Source organism: Triturus cristatus, chromosome 4_1 (genome assembly GCF_964204655.1).
Source record: "Triturus cristatus chromosome 4_1, aTriCri1.1, whole genome shotgun sequence".
Classification (NCBI taxonomy): domain Eukaryota; kingdom Metazoa; phylum Chordata; class Amphibia; order Caudata; family Salamandridae; genus Triturus; species Triturus cristatus.
Genome location: NC_140585.1, coordinates 1,261,271,049 through 1,261,294,130, shown reverse-complemented (window position 1 = coordinate 1,261,294,130; position 23,082 = coordinate 1,261,271,049). Strand labels below are relative to the sequence as shown.

The 23,082-nt window shown below is 46.7% G+C and overlaps 1 protein-coding gene across 7 annotated transcripts in view; it reads right to left on the bottom strand.

Annotated features, from left to right (window-relative positions):
* Positions 1-23,082, bottom strand: part of COPZ1 (coat protein complex I subunit zeta 1) — a 906,679-nt gene that overhangs the window by 44,539 nt on the left and 839,058 nt on the right. For all 7 annotated transcript variants that reach the window (XM_085654740.1, XM_085654737.1, XM_085654738.1 and 4 more), the window contains 2 exons: positions 14,041-14,122; positions 13,070-13,161 (listed from right to left, as the gene is read on the bottom strand). In XM_085654740.1, the coding sequence (XP_085510866.1) occupies positions 13,070-13,161; positions 14,041-14,122 (174 nt within the window). The remainder of the gene's footprint in view (positions 1-13,069; positions 13,162-14,040; positions 14,123-23,082) is intronic.

Genomic DNA, 23,082 nt, shown 5'->3' with positions numbered 1-23,082 from the left:
TGATGCCAGCCTTCCCTCCCTCAGTTTTGGTGCATAGTACATTGTGTTAATGTTGTCTGTGTGAATTAGGAAAACCTTGTCTTTAAGTACCGTTTGAAAAGCTTGAACTCCCATGATATCCAATACATTGATGCGGAGGCTTTGCTCTCAATGGGACTGCAGACTATTTAGCTAGAAAATACTCATTAAATTTAGGCGCACTTCAGTTAACATAACTAGCCCACACCAAGCCACATTAACAATCATTCATGACAAGCTGCAGAAAAGTGCATGTTTATTTTAGGTGTACGAGCTTTCCACATTCTTTCTCTATTTCAGAAAATCAACGACAGTACAGCTTTAGGAATGATCTGTCCTAATACAATTGAATAATATTTGTTGTTCCCTCTGGAGGGCAGGATGTTCTTTCTGTTTCACATTTCAAGGTTCCTTGGCAGAGCTCCGTTCTAATTGAACGAGCTATTGTACTCCTGCGTTTCATAATGTATGATTTCACCTCCTTAATTAAATATGTACAGTTTTAACCATTAAGATGCCCTAGGAAGTAGGAGTTAGGAGTGTTGGACTAACTAATAGATTGATTGGTTGTCATGAATGAAACATTATTAATCCAACTTTTTTACACTATGAAATACATGTGCCCTCTATCCATAAAACTTTATAAAGAGGAGTTGTGTTGGGAGTTCCACATCTTTAGGGATTTTATTTAGAGACTGTCAGTCTATTTGCAAATCTATTTAGCTACTTATGACAGTTCTTTCCATTAGCAAACTATCTTTTGCTTTCTGTAATTATACTATTTTTGAACAAACCATGAGGTTGATAACGTTATCATCTAGATGTGTGCAGGGTGTATTTGTAGCCTTGGACTAAGTCTATGAGAGACTCGCCTAACAATCCTCTTAATTTCATTGACAGAGCATCAGCAGGAACATAGTCCATTGTCCAACCTGTAAGGAAGGCTTCAGTGTTGGTCACCTGGGGGGGATCGGAAATTTTAAAAAAATGAAAAATAAATCTTACCGGTCCCGCATCTTCTGTGCTCCTGCCTCCGACAGGAACAGGAAGCAGGTAACCATGCTCCCTCCACTAAGCCGATCACAACGCTGCAATGGCAGCATTGTGATTGGTCTGAGCATCATGTCACGGTGCTTAGCCCAGGTCTGGAGGGGTGGGCATGTTCTCCATGCAGGCTGTAATGCAGCCTGCATGAAAAACAGGGGTGTGTACATGACTTTTTTGGATGCACTTAGGACTGGGCAAACCACTCTGCCCCTGCCCTCCTCATAGAGCAGAGCAGCCCTGTCCGCCCGCCGCAAAGCAGCAGGACAGGAAACATAAAATGACAATAACTAAGTTATTGTCATTTTATGTTTCTCACTGCTTAAAAGCAGTGGGGCGACACTCCCCCACCATAGCAGAGGAGTTGCCCCTACTTTTAAAGGCACTTTATGCAGGGAAGAGGCAGCATGCTGCCCCCTGATGAAGCAAAAAGATCAATGCACAAAGGGAGCTATTGGCATTGAGGACTTTTACACAGTGGCTCATAACTAATTCCATGGGCTTATTAGCTCAATATGACCGTAGTCTGTGGAAATCTAAAGATGAACTCATGCAGCGTCTTGCTTACACGCTGAAAAATAGCTAAAAAGGTTATAGAGGATCAGAGAAATTGTTCCAGCACTAGCATCAGGTTTGCCTCAAAAGAGACTCCAAGTTAATACTAGTATCCTGCTGCGCAGACCTGCATGGCTCAGAATGTGTTCCTGCATAGAGCTTCAGCAGCATCTCCTTGGTCTGCAGTTTGACAGACAACACCTTTTCTGATCTCAGGTCGTTGAAATGTTGGAGGAAAAAAAACACCAATACCGCTAAAGCAATAGGTGTTTTCCTACACCACCAGCAAAGAGCACGGTTCCAAAAAATGCCAATGTGTCTGGCAACTAATTATGAAAGCAGACCCGTATTCTAGCCACAGCATTCCTTTTCTGAAGGACAGTGACGACCCATACAGGGACAAAAGGCCAGGCGAGCATTCCATGGCAGTGATTGTACAAAGGGATGAGATGCATCTGTCACCACACTCAAGAGATATTCCTCCCTTGTGTGCTGCTTTTATGCACATTTCCCCGTCAGGATTCATTTTTAGGTTTTGCATGAACAGTGCATGCCAGGCATGCGCTGTCCTGTGTAACATTGTGTAAAGAAAATAAAACAAGCATTGGCATAGCCAATAGGTCCCGCCTTTGGGACCTTAGAAGTGTTTAGCCATGCAACAGTTGCATAACTAAATACTTTTAACGTCCCAAAAGCGAGACCTATTGGTTATGCAAAGCAGCCATGCGGCCGCGAAAGTTAAAGTGATCGCGATCACGATCAAACATCAAAGCGGCCGTGAAAGTGAAAGTAATTGCGGTAAAGCGCGGCGCCCGCGCACATGCACTGTAGCTCTAGGCTGGCCTGGTAGCCCTTTTTGGAGCCCTCTCAATAAGTCTCGCCAGACCAGCGCATGCGCTGGGTCAGGCGAGACCTAAAAATTAAAAGGGGCCTAGAGGCCAGCCCCTTCTTACCATTGGTTGGCTTGTAGGTCACTTCTGGTCCTTGCTTCAGTGTCGTGGAAGCTGTGAACCACGAACCTAGTATAACTTCCTGTCTGCAGCCAGTATCCTGCAGCTACTTTATTTTTTTTAGTTTTGGACATACACTCTCGAAGAGTGCATGTCTCTTCAGTCCATCTTATTTTACTTCCCTTTTCCCCCTGCCTTTCCTCCCACTGTCCATTGTTGAGGCTCCCTTCCACTCCCAACCCCCCCAAGTGAAAACAAATTTGATGTGTTTAGGTTGGTGTTATCCGTTTTTTTCTATTTTCTGCTGACACTCTCCCCACCTTAGATGTGTAGTGTTTGAGTGTAATCCAGTTTTAGTAGGTTTGTTGATTTTGTTTTTGCGGAGTCGACTGAATATGCGAGTCTCTGATGTGATACAAACCTCACATTCCTTCAGCATTGTGTTGTCCTGGGTTACTGGGATCACCTTACTCACCTTGCCTCTGCTCTATTGTATTGTAGTGTGCGCTGCCAGTGGGGGTGGACTTAGGCAGCCTGGTACTTCCCACTAAGAGCTGAGCAAATCCATAACTTCTCTTAAGCATGCTTTGTAAAAACCTCGGATGCTGTGATGTGGGTTTATAGGGGCTAGGAGCCCAAAGGCTCTGCTTATGGACACCAAGGTGAGATCATTTCATGCTTTCTCTAAAGCAGGGTGGGGCGTAATGGCCACAGCTGCTAACTTTGGAGATGGTGAACCTGGTTTTAGTCTTTGCTTCGGCTCGATATCCTGTGATTCTGGGCAAATCACTGAATCTCCCAATGTTTTGAAAAATAAAACAACAACAAAAGTGTGTCCTGGAGTTCTATACCTGGTCTCATGTGAACCACTCCAATACCTTTGGGTTGAGTTTGCGCTCTATAAAAATCTGCACAAAAAATAAAATAAAAGGTTGTGAATGAACAGAAGCCGAGACGTTCATACTTCACAGACAGGCTGGCAGCAGAGACAGAGGTACATCGTTTCCTCCCCATTCCCACCTCATCAAATTGGCATTTACTGTTATTTTTGCACAATAATGAGGTCATTTTTGTTTATAAGCTGCACTATAATCAGTAGGGCAGTTTCCTCATTTGTAAAATATCCATTTGCTGAGGGAAGACAGCATTAGCAAAGCCAATAGGTCTGAATTTGGCGAGCTGATAAAAATGCTCAACATTTTCCTTCACCTCAGCTCTGGATTCAGCTGTGATCAGGACACAGCTCAGTGTTAACACCTCTAGTTTGTTTAATATATTCTTTTTAATGCCCCCTCTAGTCCACCACAAAAAAAGTGTTTTTAAAAAAAGATGTTGCACAGCAGTGCAGTCTACTGTGCAATATGGCTGAAAGTAAACAAAACAAGCATTGGCATAGCCAATAGGTCTCGCTTTTGGTACCTTATAAGTGTTTAGCCATGCAACAGTTGCATAACTAAACACTTATAAGGTCCCAAAAGTGAGACCTAGTGACTATGCAATGCGGCAGCGAAAGTGATCGCGATCAAACATCAAAGCGGCCGCGAAACCGAAAGTAATCGCGGTAAAGCGCTGTGCGCGCGCCCGCGCACATGCACTGTGGCTCTAGGCTGGCCTGGTAGCACTTTTTGGAGCCCTCTCAATAAGTCTCGCCAGACCAGCGCATGCGCTGGGTCAGGCGAGACCTAAAAAGGACTATGACAGTCAACACTGGCCGCATTATTGCACGTTTTTATTTACTTAGACTTTGTACAGCAGCCCACGATACTGTGCAACATGTCTAAAAAAAACACTGACCACACCAATAGGTCTTGGAGGCAAAACCTATGGGCTTTGCCAATGCTTATTATTTGATCCTACTCCCCATACCCCACTTCTCCGTTGCTCCACCACTCAAACATTTACATTTTTTAATGTACTTTTATTGGAGGGTCTGGCAGATGGCACTATCTCTATATTCTCTGGTGGTAAATACTACTAGAAAAAAAAGCATTGTTAAAGTCAGTTGGTCTCCTCTTGTGAACCTATGAGCTTTGCCAATGTTTTGCAGCATCGGCATAAAAAAAAAAGATGACCATGCGGTTGCTGTAGGTCGTGCCATTCTGTAGGCACGCACTTGCATTGCCACACACCTGGCATCTACAAATTGACGAAGGTGCTATTTCCTTTTTTTTAAATGATCCAGCAATGTCAACATGTCAGCCATCATCTTAGGGTTGCTTACGAGCGGTCTGAGATGAGGTCGCCTTCAGTAGTCAATCTTCAAGGTATGGGAAGACTGGTGTACCCAACCTCCGAAGATGAGCTTCGGCCACCACCATCCTTTATGAACATCCGAGGTGATCTGATCAGGCCAAAGGGGAGCATGGAGAATTGGAAGTGCTCTTGGCCTACCCGGAACTGCGGGGCAGGAATATGAAAATATCTGTCCTGCAAGTCGAGTGTATATTATTTTGTAAAAGGAAGCGTTCCCTGTAACGAAATGGCTTGCCATGGGCAGGGAAAATACCAAAGGTTGAAAATATATCTAAGGCAAGTGAATATACAGTCAAATTGGGGGCACAAAAGAACACAACAAAACTGATTGTTCTTATTATACCAAAACTAGAAAAATATGTTTAATCAATGAACAATGATCTAGAATTATATTCAAACTCCAAGAATAAAATAAACATTCAGACAAACGGTCACTTAAGTACATAATATACTCCTCATCATTCTCAAAAACAATATAATATAAAAATAGAAAAGATAGATTTTGAAATTTGATGATACAAAATGGACACAATAAAAGATTATTAATTACGTCAATTAATATGCATTTTGCAACCATAAGACATCATTCTGAAGGGCTATGATGTTCTACGCGCGTTTCAGCATGTTGCCTTCATCTGCATCAAACGCCTTTATGTTTCCGGTTTGCAACAATGATGGAGCACATAAAACACATCCAGCCAGAAGGTGGAAAAAACCTATCTGACGTATAGTCTGTGTCCTGGTACATTGTGAGTTTCAGAAAAGGTACCATGAGTCACCTCAAACCAAAAAACCTTCTTAAAAAAATAAATTTAAAAAAAGCTTGTACGATTCCAAACCCAAAATTACATCACATGAATTTAACCTACCGCTAGCTTTGATGAAAAAGAGTAGTTTCTTTTCTGTAACTCCAGTTCTGTAGTAGGGGTATCTCTGTTATAGTCATAATCTAGTGAATAGTCCCGCCCATGTGCGCGGACCCCGGAGCAATAAAAAATAATCTCTAAAAGGTGACAAATCATGCAGACCTGCATACACCTTTAAGAGAGAATTTAATTTAAAGACAGATAATGCAGCCTATACCCACAGGCTACACTGTCCAGTACTTCAACTATAATTCCACCAAAATCCACAAACAGCACTGCCTGTCCAGTTTTTCTCCCCATAGGAAAAAACCCTGCCTCTACCAGCAAAAGCCTCTGGAATGATAGAGAGGAAGGAGTGGACAGACAAGCCCCATAGGCTGCCATTATGAGGCTTGGAACAGGATACTGTGCCTTTAAGAAAACTTTCCAGTTTTACAGAACTTTCCCCAGTATCCCAGAATGCCCAGCAGGTCCCATTTACTTTCAGTTCTTTTTGAAGGCGTAGCACGCCAGACCTGTAGCATTCTCCATATGAATAAGTATCTCTCCACCGGGGAGGAGGGCGGGCGCTTATGACTATAACAGAGATACCCCTACTACAGAACTGGAGTTACAGAAAAGAAACTACTCCTTCTGTAGTAGGGGATCTCTGTGTATAGTCATAATCTAGTGAATAGAATGGCAAGCCCATCCCCACACAACAAAAGCGGTGGAGAACACATAAGACACAACCACTACTGTGCGAACAAATTTCGCAGCGAAGCCTGCCCAACCTGAGCATCTGCCCTGGCATCCGAGTCCAGACAGTAATGCGCAGCAAAGGTATGGACCGACTTCCAAGTGGCCGCCTTACAGATTTCCGCAATCGGAACATTACGCAGCAAAGCCGTCGTAGCAGCTTTGCCCCTGGTGGAATGAGCCTTAGGTTTACCCCCTAAGGTCTTATTAGCCTTTTGATAACACAACTGTATGCAGGACACAATCCACCGAGAGATGGACTGCTTAGAGGTCGCAAGACCAGTCCTGACTGAGCCATAATTAACAAACAATTGGTCAGACCTACGAATATCCTTGGTCTTATCCAGATAAAATTTCAACACCCTTCGGACATCCAGGGAATGGAGAGCCCTTTCCGCTGGTGAAGAGGGATTCTGAAAGAACGTAGGTAAAGTTATGGTCTGATTGACATGAAAGTCAGAGATAACCTTAGGAAGGAACTTAGGGTGAGTACGCATCACAACCTTAGCAGCATGAAACACAGTATAAGGTTCTTGACAACATAATGCCTGAAGTTCACTCACCCTGCGAGCCGATGTAATGGCCACTAGGAACGCCGCCTTCCAGGATAGGTGCTGCAATGAAGCCTTGTGAATAGGTTCAAAAGGCTCTCTCATCAGTCTGGACAGCACCACATTCAAGTCCCAAGAAGGCGAGGGAAGTCTGACAGGAGGGAACACCTTCTTCAAGCCTTCCAAAAAATCCTTGACCACAGGAATCTGAAAGAAGGACGTCTGTGAAGGGCACTTCCTGTAAGCAGTCAAAGCAGCCAGATGAACCTTAATGGAATGGAAATTAAGGCCAGACTGCGCCAGATGCAAAAGGTATGGAAGGATGACATCTTCCTTACATGTTGTCGGATCAAAGTTCTTGGACTTACACCAGATACAGAACCTCTTCCACTTGTAAGCATAGGATGTCCTAGTGGAAGGTCGCTTAGACTCCTTCAGAATGTCCATACAATCGTCTGGTAGATTCAGATGACCGTATTGCACTATTTCAGGAGCCATGCCGCCAAACTCAAAGACGAGAGGTTGGGGTGCACCATCCGCCCCCCGAACTTCGTGAGAAGGTCCGGCCTGCACGGCAACCGCATGTGAGGAAGGAGAGACCGGTGGAGAAGGTCCGTGAACCACCACTGCCTGGGCCACTCCGGGGCGATCAGGATCATCCGCGCCCTGGACTGGGACAGCTTGATGAGCACCGCCGGAATCAGGGGAATGGGTGGAAAAGCGTACAGAAAGCTGTTCGACCAATCGATCCATAGCGCATTCCCCAGCGTCCCCCGCTGGTAGTACCTGGATGCGAAGTCTCGGCATTTGCTGTTTTCGGCGGTGGCGAACAGATCTACGTCTGGAGTCCCCCACCTTGCGAAGACTTCTCCTAGTACTTCGTCGTTTATGACCCATTCGTGGTTTTCCTGAATCAGCCTGCTCAAGGCGTCCGCCTGAGCATTCTGCACCCCTGGCAGATGCGTGGCCGTGATCGTCAATCCTCGGGCCAGCAGCCAGCGCCAGATCGCCTGCGCCTCCTGCGACAGAGTGCGCGATCTCGACCCCCCCTGCTTGTTGAGGTAATACATCGTGGTTGTATTGTCCGTCTGTATCAGCAGCGAGTTGGTCTGGAAGGACGGAAGGAAAGCCTTCAGTGCCAGGAAGACAGCTCTGAGTTCCAGGAAATTGATGTGGTACGTCGATTCCAAAGGAGACCACTTCCCCTGAATCTGCAGGTCCCCGGAATGCGCACCCCAGCCCTGGAGAGAAGCATCCGTCACCACATTCGTCGTGGGAATGTCCTTGTGGAAGGGAACCCCCTTGAGGAGGTTTTCCGCCGAACACCACCACTTCAGAGACTGACGAGCATGTAGAGACAGTCGGATCTTGTCGTCCCAAGAGCCTGTCTTCTGATCCCACTGATCCTCCAAGCACTCCTGCAGTGGTCGCATCTGTAGACGTGCGTGCGGAGTGAGGAAGATACAGGAGGCCATCGATCCCAGTAGAGACGACACCTTCCTCACAGTCGTCGATGGAGCAGTCCTGAGGTCCTGAGCCTTCCGAAGGAGTGATAACCGTCTCTCCTCCGAAGGAGACACGCTTGCTGACCGCGTATCTATGGAGGCCCCCAGGTACTGTATGCACTGTACCGGAGATGGGACCGATTTGGACATGTTGACGTGTAACCCCAGCTTGTTCAAGAGCTCGCACGTCCAACGGAAGTGTTCTTGCGCTTCCTCGAAGGATGACGCCTTGATCAGCCAATCGTCCAGATACGGGTAGACAAACACCTTGTTCCTCCGCAGGTGTGCCGCCACCACCGCCATGCACTTCGAAAAAGTCCTGGGAGCAGACTTTAGCCCGAATGGCAGTACTGTGTATTGATAGTGATTGGCGCCGACTTGGAATCGCAGGAACTTCCTGTGCTTCTGTGCTATGGGCACATGGAAGTACGCATCCTGTAGATCTATGGCACAGAGCCAGTCTCCCCGTTGCAGCTGAGGGTAAATCTGGTGCAACGATAGCATGCGAAACTTTGCTCTGCGAATCCACTTGTTTGCTTGTCGCAAATCCAGAATGGGCCTGAACTCGTTCTTGTCCTTCTTGCGAACGAGGAAGAACCGAGAGTACAGACCTCTTCCCCTTTGAGACAAAGGTACTTCTTCTACCGCCTTTTTTCTTAACAAGATGTCTGCCTCCGCCTGGAGCTCCCTCAGCTGGAAGCGAGAGCTGACCGGCGGAATCGCTGGAGGCGGGCTGATGAACCGAAGACTGTATCCATTGCAAACAATATTCAGCACCCACTTGTCCTGAGTAATTTTTCTCCACTCTGCCGGAAAAAATCGAATGCTTCCCCCCACTGGAGTGGGTAACGGTTGAGGGGGAAGTAACAGCTCAGGGCCGAGACCCGGCCGGGCCCTTGTTTGTGGTAGTAGCCTGCTGGCCACCTCTACCCCTCTGGCGCTTCTGGAAGGGCTTGCGCAACTGCTGCTGTTGTGGCTGCTGCTGTCCCGAGCCCTGCCCACGCCCTCGGCCCGACGACCCGAACCTCCTCTGGAACGGTCGTTTCTTTTTCTCGGCCTTCTCTAACCCGACGGCCGTCAGGGTTTCCGCTTCAGCCTTCATGCGGGCCATTTCATCGTCCGCATGCTTCCCGAACAGGGTTTCCCCCGAGAAGGGCAGGTTGGCCACTCTCTGCTGCGCCTCCGGCTTGAGGGACGTCAGGCGCAACCAGGAATGGCGCCGCTGGTGGACGCCATGACAGTAGGCGTGGGCGGCCAATAGCGATATATCCGCTGCTGCGCTGATCGTTTGGTTAGAAACCAGCATGCCTTCGGGCACCGTCTCCAAGAAGTCCTCCTTCTTGTCTCGTGGCAGGAGGTCCGCATATTGCTGCAGGGATTCCCACAGGGCCCAGTCGTAACGCCCAACAGCGCCCCTGCACTCGCCGCCTTCATCGTGGTGGCGGCGGTACCACACACCTTCCTGCCCGCAGAGTCCAGCCAGCGGCTTTCCTTGTCCGGTGGCACCGTGGAGGCCGGGGCGGTCGCATGTTGTTTTCTCGCCGCCGTCACGATAACCGAATCCGGTTTCGGGTCCCCTCTCAAGAATGACGGATCCGACTCCGGGGCCCTATATTTCTTCATGAGCCTGGACGGAGCGGCCTTCGCTGTTGCGGGAGTGAGGAACTTGGAACCGTCACCGTGATATTCAGCTTCGCAGCCCCTCGCAACAGCACCTCCTGGAACGAGACCAAGTCGTCCACCGGCGACACCCTAGTCCCCGGGGAGTCCGACAGCGTCGGGGAAAGGTCCCTGTCCGAGGAGCGCGACCTGGACCTATACCTTCTGCGGCGTCGTCTAGAGTCTGACGAGGATCGCCCTCGGCTCCGCGATCGTCGCCTCCTGTGAGAGCGGGAGCGCGACCTCTTCGGCTTAGGCCTGTCCGCCGGTCTCGCTGGTCCAGGCGACCGTGGGCGTCGTGGCTTCGGGGTCCCTTGCGGCGGAGTCGGGTACCGTGGAAGGGAAACCGACCTCGGGGGGACCGGCGGCGGCACCGCAGGAGTGCTTGGCAGCAACAGAGGCCGTGGTGGTGGAGACAGAGTCCGCGGCCGCGGAGGAGGCGGTGGAGGAAGTGGAGACGGTGGTGGAGGAGGTGGCGGTGGTGGTGGTGGTGGAGGAGGCGGTGGCAGAGGTGGGAGAGGAGGAGGCGACGGAGACCTCCGAGGCGGGGTATACACCACTGAGTACACCGATCCCGGCGACTCTCTCTTCCTCGACGTCGACGTGTGCCTCGACGTCGACCTGTGCCTCGACGGCGATCTTCTCGGCGTCGATCTCCTCCTCGACGGCGACCTTCGCCTCGACGGCGACCTCCGCCTCGACGGCGACCTTCGCCTCGACGGCGACCTCCGCCTCGACGGCGACCTCCGCCTCGACGGCGACCTTCGCCTCGACGGCGACCTTCGCCTCGACGGCGACCTTCGCCTCGACGGCGATCTTCGCTTTCTCGACGGCGATCTTCGCTTTCTCGACGTCGATCTCCTTCTCTTCATCGACGGCGAGCTGCGATCCCTCGACGCCGAACGCCGACGGCGGGTCTTCTCTCGACGTCGACCGCTGGACGCAGTCGAAGACGGCGTCGTCGCCGACGACGCCGATGTAGTCGACGGCGGCCTATTCAGGTCCCTCGACGGCGATCGTCGACACCGTTTCTCCCCAGAGCCCTGGGGAGACGGCGAACAGACGGTGGTCATCCTCCTCGACGTCGCCGTCGACGCCCTCGACGTCGACGGGGAGCGGGAGCGCTTACTGGTCTTCCTGCCCCTGGGGAGCCCCCCAGAGGCCTCAGCATGGGCCAAATCAGCCCCTCCAGACCCACCTGGTGCCTTCAGACTTCGCTCCTCCAGAGCTTGAAGCCTGCTCTTCATCCTGTCCCTCAGGGTTCTTGCTGAAAACGAGTGGCAGATGGTACAGCTTTCAGGCACGTGGGACTGGGGAAGGCAAGCTATGCACACCTCGTGTGGGTCAGTTTTAGCCTTCTTTCGACCACATTCCGGGCACTTGTCGAACAAGCCAGGCATGTTGACAGTACCAGCTACTAAACACAAGAAAAAATGACAAAAATTGCCAAAATCTCAATGAAAAACCTTGAAAAAGGTAGAGCTCAATGCTCCAGGGTCCTGCTAGCAGGAGCCGGAAAAAAGAACTGAAAGTAAATGGGACCTGCTGGGCATTCTGGGATACTGGGGAAAGTTCTGGAAAACTGGAAAGTTTTCTTAAAGGCACAGTATCCTGTTCCAAGCCTCATAATGGCAGCCTATGGGGCTTGTCTGTCCACTCCTTCCTCTCTATCATTCCAGAGGCTTTTGCTGGTAGAGGCAGGGTTTTTTCCTATGGGGAGAAAAACTGGACAGGCAGTGCTGTTTGTGGATTTTGGTGGAATTCTAGTTGAAGTACTGGACAGTGTAGCCTGTGGGTATAGGCTGCATTATCTGTCTTTAAATTAAATTCTCTCTTAAAGGTGTATGCAGGTCTGCATGATTTGTCACCTTTTAGAGATTATTTTTTATTGCTCCGGGGTCCGCGCACATGGGCGGGACTATTCACTAGATTATGACTATACACAGAGATCCCCTACTACAGAACCTGTAGATTCCTCACCCAACAAAGACGCGGATCATCAGGAATACAGTAAAAACCTGGCTGTTCCCAAGATGTTCGCACAATGAGCACTAGTCACTGCCATAAGTGTTTGATGGCAGAGTGCAGATCACACCCACCAAAAAAATGAAACTCATTACGATAAGGTTGGAAGGCCCAAACACATGTGAAACTGACTTCCCCTTTGGTCCACTGCGAGCAAAAGTGCAACTACACGCTGGCACTTAACTCATAAGCAAACTAATATACAACACAACCTCTGCCTAAACACACAACATCATATTATTTCCAAAATGGGACACACTGCTACCCCACATTGTCACTCAATCCATGTACTAGAGTATTGTACGTCTAAGCATCCAATCGCTCACTCATTTTCTTCACTAGTAGCCAAGGCGTAGCAACAAAAACATGATAATAGTACAACATCGAAACACAATTTACTTGAGTCACATGATATACACACTGTGTGGCAGTGCTTGGACGGAAGCGTACTGCATTCTGCCCATCTGCAAATACGCTCAAGCACCTCCTTAGGATCTGAACGCCAAATAAAAGCAACTACACGACATTATCGCAGCCCCCCCCCTGCGAGATATCTTGATGGTGTCAGAGGCTTTCTTATGAGCTTTAATGCGATCACATGGTAGGCTTAGAGTTCTAACGAGAGGTCATATGGTTGGCCTACGGTACTGTGATTATATTAACTATAATGTGGAATCGCAGTCCGTTCTAAAGAGATATTACAGACACACCTGAAATTCTTTTGGGATTAAAGAGTAATCCCAAACAAGCTCCCAGCAAACATTCATGAATTAATGCAACTGCTGCTGTTCAAGAGAAAGGAGAATACCTCCCCAAAGTTGAGACAGGCTCAACCTTCATGCTTTGCTGACACAAGCAAGATTGTTGAGGTTATAAAACAATAAATGCAACCCAAAACAACTTACCTCATTTTCATGGGAACTGCCAATCACATAGAAATATAAATCTATGCTACTCTTGTACACCACAGTTAACCCCTCCAAGAGCGCAATTTCACCTGAATAAAGGAAAATGAAGGAACAGAAAATCAATGAAGACTTGGCATGTATGGGAACAGGGGTTTATAAAAACGAAATAAATTGGTGGAACTGGAATAGTAAATCATGTATGTTAGTTTGAGAATACATTGGCAGATCATAATGTAAATCATGCATGTCAGTTTGGAGATATATTGGCAGATCATAATGTAAGTTATCAATACAGTTTTTCAAATGTTGTCAGCACTGGATAACTCCCAACATCTCGATCACCTTTGCTTACTTCAGATATCCTTTGAAAGCCTGGAAGTTAATAGGTTTGAGGCCACAGGCTAGATGCACACAAGACCGAATGAGCAGGGTAATAATAGCACCTATTTACAGCGTCTGAAGATGATCCAATGCATTGCACAGCAGTAATAAAGTGAGTTAAGCCTACAATTCAAACCACGTTTTGTTATATAAACTTTTTTAAACAAAGGAACTAATAATCGTGGATAAAACAAAGGAGAGTCAAGGGCACAGTGTGACCCCCGTCCTAACAGGCACCGATTTGTAATGTAGTATATATGCCACATAACCAAGGACCAATAACTGGAAGGTTAAAACGCAGAGCGGTCACCTCTCCAGATTTCATTTACCTGCACTAATGGCTGTCGCACAGCATGTTCTGCCGCATTTATATGAGCCAAGGGGGGCTCATAAATCCCACGGTGAGACTGCCTGCCAACTGCTTGTATTCCCTCAGCGAGCCGCACACCACACTCGCTGTTCACGGATGAGGGCGCAGACTTGTGCAAAGCGAACGGGGGACTTGAGGAAGACAACTTTTTGGTTTCAGTGCAATAATTTCTCAATCCCACCCACATCCCCCTTAGAACTCCCCAAAAGAAACATACTGTCTGTCCGGTGAGTTTTGTTGTAAATATTCTTCTCAAATGCCTTCTGCTCCTTCACTGTGGGATAGGTGTCATCGTAGTACTAGATGGGGAAAATTAAAAGCCTTTGTCATTGGCAAGAAAAAGTCTTTATCAAACAGACAAGATGAAGATGACATTTGCCTTAGACCACAGAACCACTCAGCTTTGACAGAGCACACAAACCATAAGGTTGTCCCCAAAATATTTTTAAAAGGTGCAGTAATTACCATACAAAAAGGACTCCTAGTTGTGCGAAACATGCTTTCTCTGAAATTACTTGCAGCTGCCAGAAGAATAAGACATTCACAGGGAAACGTTTAAAACATTTCCTACATTTACTTCACCTCTTAAAACAGCAGAAATCCGCTCAACACTGCTGGCAATTTTAGTTTGTATTCTATGGAACAGTTATATTTAATGGAGCCCGCAATTTGGATGAGACCGCTTTCTGCCTACAACCAACGGACGGCAGCGAAAAAAACTTGGAAAAAGTAGTACACAGCTAAATGCCTACAACTCTGGTTCCGGCAGCGATGAACGGGCCATTTTAAGCATTAAAGAAAAAAGAAAAACAGTAAGAAGAAATACACAAAACAATTCCCCCCCTCCCCCCCACTCCTCCGCTCCAGGTTCGCCCAACATTATCACGAATGGCTGGGGTATGCGCCAAGCGGCCAAATATCAACATCCAACACTAAGAGGGGGGTCTATGTAGCCTCCGTATCATCTCTGGGGAGTAAGCGCAATATCTGCAAATATTTTGGGCAGGTCACTTACCTGAATTCTACTGAAAGGATTCGAATAGTAGAGGCCCACAAATCAGGATAGGTGGCCCTCCTGTTCTGGCCAGTGAGTGACGAAAGCTCCATCGCTTGGGTAAACCATAATTTGTGTAAACATGAGACATGTTCCGGGATCTTCGCAGTCCCCCAGTGCGAGAGGATTATTTGCCACACTGGGTCGATCGTAACTGAAAGGTCAGGGAGTTGGATAGGAGTATAGGCAGGGAAACAGGGTATAGCAGTTTCAAATGCTGAATCAATGTCGATTAAGACCTGCTTCCAGAATCTAGCCAATTTGGGACAATGCCATAAGAGGTAAAGAAGAGCCGGTCTGGCCACAGCCCAGCCAGCATTTCCCCAAGCGATCCTTTTCCATCTGTGTATTCGTGCAGGTGTGAGATACCAGTAGGAGGCTACTTTATAGGCCGACTCCGTACTGGCCATGTTGTGTGCAGGTTTGTATCTCTCTAAGTCCCCCCTTGTTTCATCTGCAAGTAAAGGAACGCATCTAATGAAAGAAGAGAGCAGTTCTGCTTGAGTCAATCAAAGGGGATAACCCCCGAAGTGTCATAAGGCGAGCCCACCTGTTTACAGCCCTTTTCGCGCCATAGGCTAAAAACTAAGTTACACACTGGAGGGAAGTCGGGGTTGTCAATAATCCGCATCATTGGAGTAGGGATCGTCATCAAACCATGTTTAAGGGCTAACGAGTCCCGTACCTTCAGTGTCTTGTCTGTCACCGGCAATTAATTCGGTCACCGGCAATTAATACAGCCCCCAGGCACCGTGCTTACGAGGCAGCCAGTCCTCGCACCAGATACTAACACCAGCGACCGTCTGAGCCATAAAAGAAAATGTTTTTCCGAGAGGGGACGATTCCACTCTATGATGAAAGGGAGTTGTGCAGCCTGCAAGTAACAGGCAATCATAGGGAGCCCTAGGCTTCCCTCTCCTTTTGTACAAGACAGTTGTTTAAGATGTAGGCGCGGTTTCTTGCCATTTCAGATGCACTGATTGATGGCGGCTTGCAGGGTGCGCAACACAAGGGGTGACGGAGTCAATGGAATGGTCTGGAAGACAAAACAGTTTGCGCAGGGGCACTGTCATTTTAACTGTGGCTATGTGGCCAGTCACAGGCGACTCCACGAGGATAGGGTTATTAGTCTGGTTGAGGAGTGCACTGTAGTTCACCACCACTATCTTCAGCAGCATGGGAGCTTGCTGTATACCCAAGTACTGCATGGTCTCTTTCACCCAGACAAATCGAAAACGTGCACGCGGGGCAGACTCCCGCCGAGAGGTGACCAACAGGTTCAGAATCTGGGATTTTTGGAGATTTACTTAAACTCCGAGACCTCATCAAACACTGCAATTCATCGAGAAGGGACGGCAGCAAGGTCATCGGGTCCGTCAACGATAAGATAATGTCATCAGCATACAGCCTGATGGTGCGGCTGTCAGCGCCAAATCGGATGCTGGAGACGTGCAAGTTTTCCCTGACTTTGTGCCATAGGTTCCATGTAAAACACGAAGGGAAGCAGAGATAGGGGCAACCCTGTCGAGTGCCACGCTGCAGAGAACATGGAGGATGATGTTCTTTTGACACAGACAGTTAGTTTGCATTTTAAAGTTACAAATACCATCAGCCTCTTGAATTTATAAAAAAGGAAAAAAAGTCCAAAAGTATATTTTATATCATAGCAGGAATATGCCTCGAAGGCAGTGGTCAGCAAACGTTTTGAAGCCAGGCCCCCAGTAAAATATAAATAAAAAAATTGCCCCCCCCCCCCCCCCCCCCCCCCCCCCCAAGAAATTCTGGCAATTATTCTAATACATTTGCGATGATTAACTATGTCTAACATTTAAATATTGCAATTAAGTCCAGTTACCCTTTTTAAAAATGCTATCAAATACACGATTGCCAAACATACAATTCTGGCCAGCCAGGCTTTAATAAAGTGTATAAGTTTCCACAGTGTGATTAGCATAAGTGACAGGAGGGGGAGGTTTGAGGAATATATGGAGTTCTTTCCCTTTTGACACCTATTCCCAGCCAGTATATACATGACAAAAGGTGTTAGTAATAGCCCATTACAGAATGGCTATCTGATGCTCATGTTTTTTTAGGTCTCGCCTGACCCAGCGCATGCGCTGGTCTGGCGAGACTTATTGAGAGGGCTCCAAAAAGTGCTACCAGGCCAGCCTAGAGCTACAGTGCATGTGCGCGGGCGCGCGCGTCGCACTTTACCGCGATTACTTTCACTTTCAGGGCCGCGCGGCCGCTTTGATGTTTGATCGCGATCCCTTTCGCGGCCGCACGGCCACTTTGATGTTCTCGGTGAGGCTTCAATAGATTGCAGCAGTTAAAACAAGCATTGGCATAGCCAATAGGTCTCGCTTTTGGGACCTTATAAGTGTTTAGTTATGCAACTGTTGCATGGCTAAACACTTATAAGGTCCCAAAGGCGAGACCTATTGGCTATGCCAATGCTTGTTCAACTTGAAACAAAGAACTTTTATCAGCATGATGCTTCTCTTGGTCAGAGACTGGTGCCCCCACTCGGATCAATTATAGACCTCCCAGGGGGTCCCGCCCCTAAGGGGAATGAGGAGAACAGCCTGGTAAATGAAACCTATCTACAGACAGAACATTGGAGGACCACATTGAGAGGACCAACACGAGCTATGAATTTAACAGTAGCTACTTGTGTCAAGGGCTAGGGTTACAGTCATTCCAAGCATGCTACAGGGATCCTACAGACTGCAATTAGCTTCTGAACAGCTGAAAAGAAAGCAGCAACATAATGCATAACAGTATTCCTGAATGAGCATAACTAGCTATCCTCAAGCTTTGGTTACACAAGCTAGAAAGTACCAACACAATAGGCAATCACAGTAACAAATCAAGCACAAACCATTTTCCTGCCCACTAACCATCACTGCTATTGAAAATGTGATTAAGAAAGCATGTTCCCTTGAAAAAGCGCTTTATGACACCACCAAACCTCACAGTATTCTGAAAAAGAAATCTAGCACTCTCCGCCATGTTTAATTTGAATTTCAGGAATGTTCAGCTACACTGTACAATCCTCACTCCCGGTGGAACGGAAGAACCCCATTTCCAAAGTGATTGATAGTAGTTGTGGGCAATACTCGCGGAATTTCACTCCATGGAATCCCATAGTTACATAAAAAGTCTGCAAGATTACGCAGTTGCACGAGCGGGTGGAATCAGCACATCGCCGGCTTGCACTGACTTTTAGTGCTGGAAGCTTTTTTCGCACTGCAAAATCAGCATGAATGGCACCATGCAACACACTAGAGGGGCTGCTTCTATGCTGCCGCTCGAGTACATTTTGTACTCTAGCGGCAGCTTTCGCAATGCGAACGGTTGCGACCGCCTGTATTGAGAAAATATACCCAGGTGCCTTTCTAGTGCTTAAAAATCGTGCTAGGGGACGCCAATTCTCGCTTGCGCCCACCAACTTACCGTTCACTCTGCCGTTGGAGTGGAATTTATGACCCACTCCTAATGGATAGTTAACCTCCGAAGTTGAGGCCTCAGGTCAGGAGCTTTGTAAAGTGATATAGAATATTTTAACTTGAGAAAAGACCAATGGGTAAAGCACCAAGGAGGATTTTTGCATCAAGTACTGATAGTACAGTACCAGCGCAAGCATCGCAAGCTTTCCGTCAACCAGGACTGCTTAAAGGGACCAGCACAGGGATGATTATAATATAACTTTTCACATTTAAAACTGATGGCAGAAAGCGCTAGGGCGGATAAGAGAAATTACACCAACCTCAGCGAATTTCTGTGGTTCATAGCTTTCCAGTCTCTAGTAGCCCACACATAAAAGTTGTTTAAATGTAGCCTTATACAGCCTCTTTCAATTTACTAGCACTTTCCAAAAGTATTTGTATATCCTAAGGCAAGTGCTTAGAACCACCAGTGCTCCTTACAGAGGATAAATGGTGTGCAAAATATCTTACAGGGAGTAGGGGTGAGAGGGTGGGCGATCTGGGTGTTGATTACAAGACTACGGAGTGGGGGTGGAACCAATAATTGTGGGAGAGATGCTAATTAATGTCTGAGAAAGGGGGGGCAGTAGCTCTCAAGAAAGGTACTTAACTTCAGTCTCATTCTAGCAAGTGTATCCCATCTCCTTTGGTTACGAGCTAATCTAGAGCACCAACCTTAAGGGATACATACAAAAAAAAATGCTTTGAACAGCTTCTCAGGTACAACCTTCATTAACCATAATCTATGACCTTTGGCCATTCTGCTGTCAGTCCTCATTTCCTCTGTGTCTAACCCATGCTTAGCTTGGTCCAATGCCCAGTAGCCTCTTGTTTCATGTGAGAGGGCTCAGGATTTGAGCCAAGTCACACATCACTTATGTTATTGATTTGTTCAATGCATGTATTTTATTTACAGACAAAGTTACTTTCTTGGTGCTCCTACATGAAACATTCCATGTGCTGCAAGTTAAGTCGTTCTCATCAGTCCTAAAACACTGCATTATTTTGTATTCTCCATTGTACTGGTGCAGCTCCATAACGTCTATGTTCCCTAGTCACAAGCAGATGAAAGCCAATGCAATATAAGATTCAAAACTTTAAGCATGGTTAAGTACAGTGCAAACCTAACTCATTTCAACTTCTCCACGGATTCTTATGCATGTCTCTATGCCCCTTTATTTTCAAAGTATATATACCAGGTCTTTCCATGGACGTCATTTAGGCTTCCCCTAGCGCGCTCTGACCCTGCCTTTGTGACACCTGGCCCAAGAGGTGCCAAAATCAGTGCAAGGAACACAGTGGAAGCTCGTCCTTACGGACGTGGTTTGGGACTCCACTCTGTTTTCTCAATTTTTTTTATTACACTAATAGTTAACAATGTTTCATTATTCACTATTAGTGTAATAAAAAAATAGAGTACAATTAGCTGGAATATGATCTTCTCTAGCAGGTGAGGTGAGTAAAAAAAAATGCTTTTAAATGTATGTTGTGTGCGTGCTTGCGGGTGAGTGAGCGTTTATGTAAGTGTGTGTAGATGTGTAAGCATGTGAATGAGTGAAATTGATGGTCAAAGGGTGTGTGTTGTCACTTCTGCTACCCCTGGCATTTTGGTGAATTGACGTTCATGAGTCTCATTTAGTTCCAATCTTTTTTCTATTGGCCAATGTCCTCTTAAGACTTTCCCAACATTACTGTATTTTGACCTGCTTCTGAGTCCGAGTTGTGATATGGTCAGTGAAAATTACTGGCATAACCGTTAAATAGAGGCCAACACCGTTTCCAACAGGTGGAAAAGATGACGGCTGGCTAGTAGCACTCAGAAGAGCTAGCCTGCCTCCCGCCTTTGTCAGCACCAGAACAGGAACAACTGCATTTTAAAAAAAACCTTGCCAGAGGTTGCTTGTTGAAAAGAAATTGCAGTACTTGTGACCAATGTACTATGATCAGTCAAATGGAAAGCACATTGGAACTGTTCTCAACAAGCATCACAATCTTTCTTATTGAGGCTTGTCTCATGATGGTGCCCTCCTGTGCAACTAGAGGCTGCATGGCCGGGAGTAAGCAGACGTTGAGGAGAAATGTGCCAGGTCGCAAATTCTTGCAGAAACCGGCTACCATAGAAGCGGCCCAGGAAGAGCCTGCCTAGATCTGGCAATCCCACGGTTATCAGCTTCAAGCGGTATGGAAGATGGAACGGAAGATAATAAGCCCCAAGAATATACCTCCGCTGGTGAGAAAGCATCTGCAGGATCATTGCTAGCCAGCAAGCACTTCCCCAGCCACATGAGGCAGAGTAAGCATTGTTGTGCTCTCAAGTGACGAACAGGCAGAAAAATATCCATCTGCAACACAGGAAATTCTTTAGAATTGCAAAAATCTTGCCTAAAACGAAACCAGAGTTTCATCTCACATGGAGTATCCTTCAACTGACAGAGTATGCCTGGTGCACAAGTGCAACTCGAATTAAGTATGAAAATTCTGGACTCACTAAAAGATGGGAACACTTCAAAACAATAAGTGCTGAAATACACAGTTATCCTCCTCTTTGATGACCGATGTTTGGCTCATGAAAATGATGCAGAAATCAGTATATGTGAGGGGACTGACGTTAAGGAACCAGGGATTGCGACAACCATGGAAGGGAAACAGCAATCACTCCAACGGCTGATCCACGTTTTGCGTTTGCAGCGCTGTCGTAACAACAAATGCGCCTTTACCACGCATGTCGTTACATTGGTAAAGCGCCGTTGGACTTTAAAGTCTAATGCTTTCCCTACTGTTGCGCGGACTGGAGTTGGAACAGGAAATTATACTGTTCCAAAGTCTAGCACTTTCCCTAAGGAAAGTCTTTGTAAAGACTTTTGAGTTAAAGAATTGCGTGGTTGAGACTTATTTGTTCTTCTGCCCGAGTTGTTAAGGGACATGTGATTTAGGCTTGCGTGGTTGCGTCATACAACCACAATGAGTGATAGAGGCCTCTAGATGGCAAAAATAAAAAACTGTCATGATATCAGAACACGGATGGGTAGGGGGCAAGACTCAAAGCTCAAAGTCAGTTGGCTAGATTGAAGATACACAAGGAACTCTGACCACTGTTTGGGGGTAAGCAAAAAAAGGGGGGGGGGGGGGGGGGGAAGAAGGCAGCACCTCCAAAGAGCGATAGCAAGAAAGGTAACAAACAGTAAGTAATACAAATTCACACACAAGTAGGAGCAGTCTTCAAAGGATAATGCAGAGTTGGCACTTACTCACATGGGTAACAATGGGAATAAAGACAGTATGGTACATCTTCTACATAAAACCACACAGTTGATATCACAAGGGAAAGTGATCATGACAAAATTAACATCAAAACAGCAAAAGATGGGGACCAGTTAACAAACCATGGTTAGTCCTGTGTCTGCTGAAACTAATAGGGAGGAGCCCACTTTGTCTGTGATAGATCAATTGATACAAATACATAGGAACGAGACAATGACTCTATGCTTAAGTCAAATAATATCAGGGAAAGGCACACAATTGTGTCCAAACGATCTCTGAGAAGGTAGAAGATATTCTAGGTCATATCATGCACCTAGAACGACGAAGGTCAGAACCAGAAGAGTCTACTGTGAAAATTCATGAGTTGATGTCGGAGCTAGACAGTACACTTCAATAGCTTAAGCTTAAAATGTAAAACCAAGATAATCTGCAATGGCGGAATAACCTACACATCCTAGGTATCAAAGAAGGATTGGAGGGAAAGATTAACGACAGCTCATTGTTGACCTCTTCCGTAAGGCATTCCCAGACTCCTCTGACTGGGACTTTGATGCCAAATACAGCAGGCACATCGCTTCCCATTTAGGAGAAGGGAAGAGAAGACTGAAAACCCAAGATCACCGCTAATTTACATATGAAATGTCATTTTACGTCAAGAAGTATTCTCTAAAGCCAAAGACAGGAATACAAATAAGAGATTATCTACATTTCGAGTAAATGGATTCACTTCCAAGTTTAAGTGGGGTTAAGACGGGAAGGGTTAGCAACTGTGCCATTCTTGATGGCACATCTGGTGTTCATTTTCCTCACAAAGTGGTGTATGGAGGATGTGAAGGGTATGGTGAAAGAGGCTCATGTGGGTGGAAGTGAAACAAGAGGACAGCATGTTCTAAAACTGAAGAAAGAGGGACAGGGGAAAACCTATTGGCTGCAGAGAGACATGAATATGATCATCAAGGTGATACACCAGGGCATACAAGTTGGACGTGGTATGGCACAATGATATACAAAGCAATCGGAGAAGAAAACTGTGGAAAATGAGTCAAGTATTGTTAACTGGATGCGAGTGGTTTAGACAGTGCACACAAATCGGCACACGTGCAGAGCTGATATTATTTGCTTAATTGAAACACATAGCTTATGAAGATATTTCCTGGCGTAAACAGTTAGGATACTCTGTAATCACTCACACTTATCAACAAATGGGTGAGAAGCAAAAAGACCAAAGTAAAGAAGACAAAAGCAGATTAACAAGGCACGAAGGCTATAACGTTAATTCTTATAGGGACTGAGTAACTGTCTGTGGTTTTTATGGTCCAAATACAGACAATCCAAAAGTACTGGACTATTTATCTGTCATGGAGCTAACGGAACAGCAAAGTTAGACTGTCCTGTTTGGGGACTTCAGCTATAAAAGGGATCAAAAAATAGATGCTACAAATAGCAGTGCACGAAT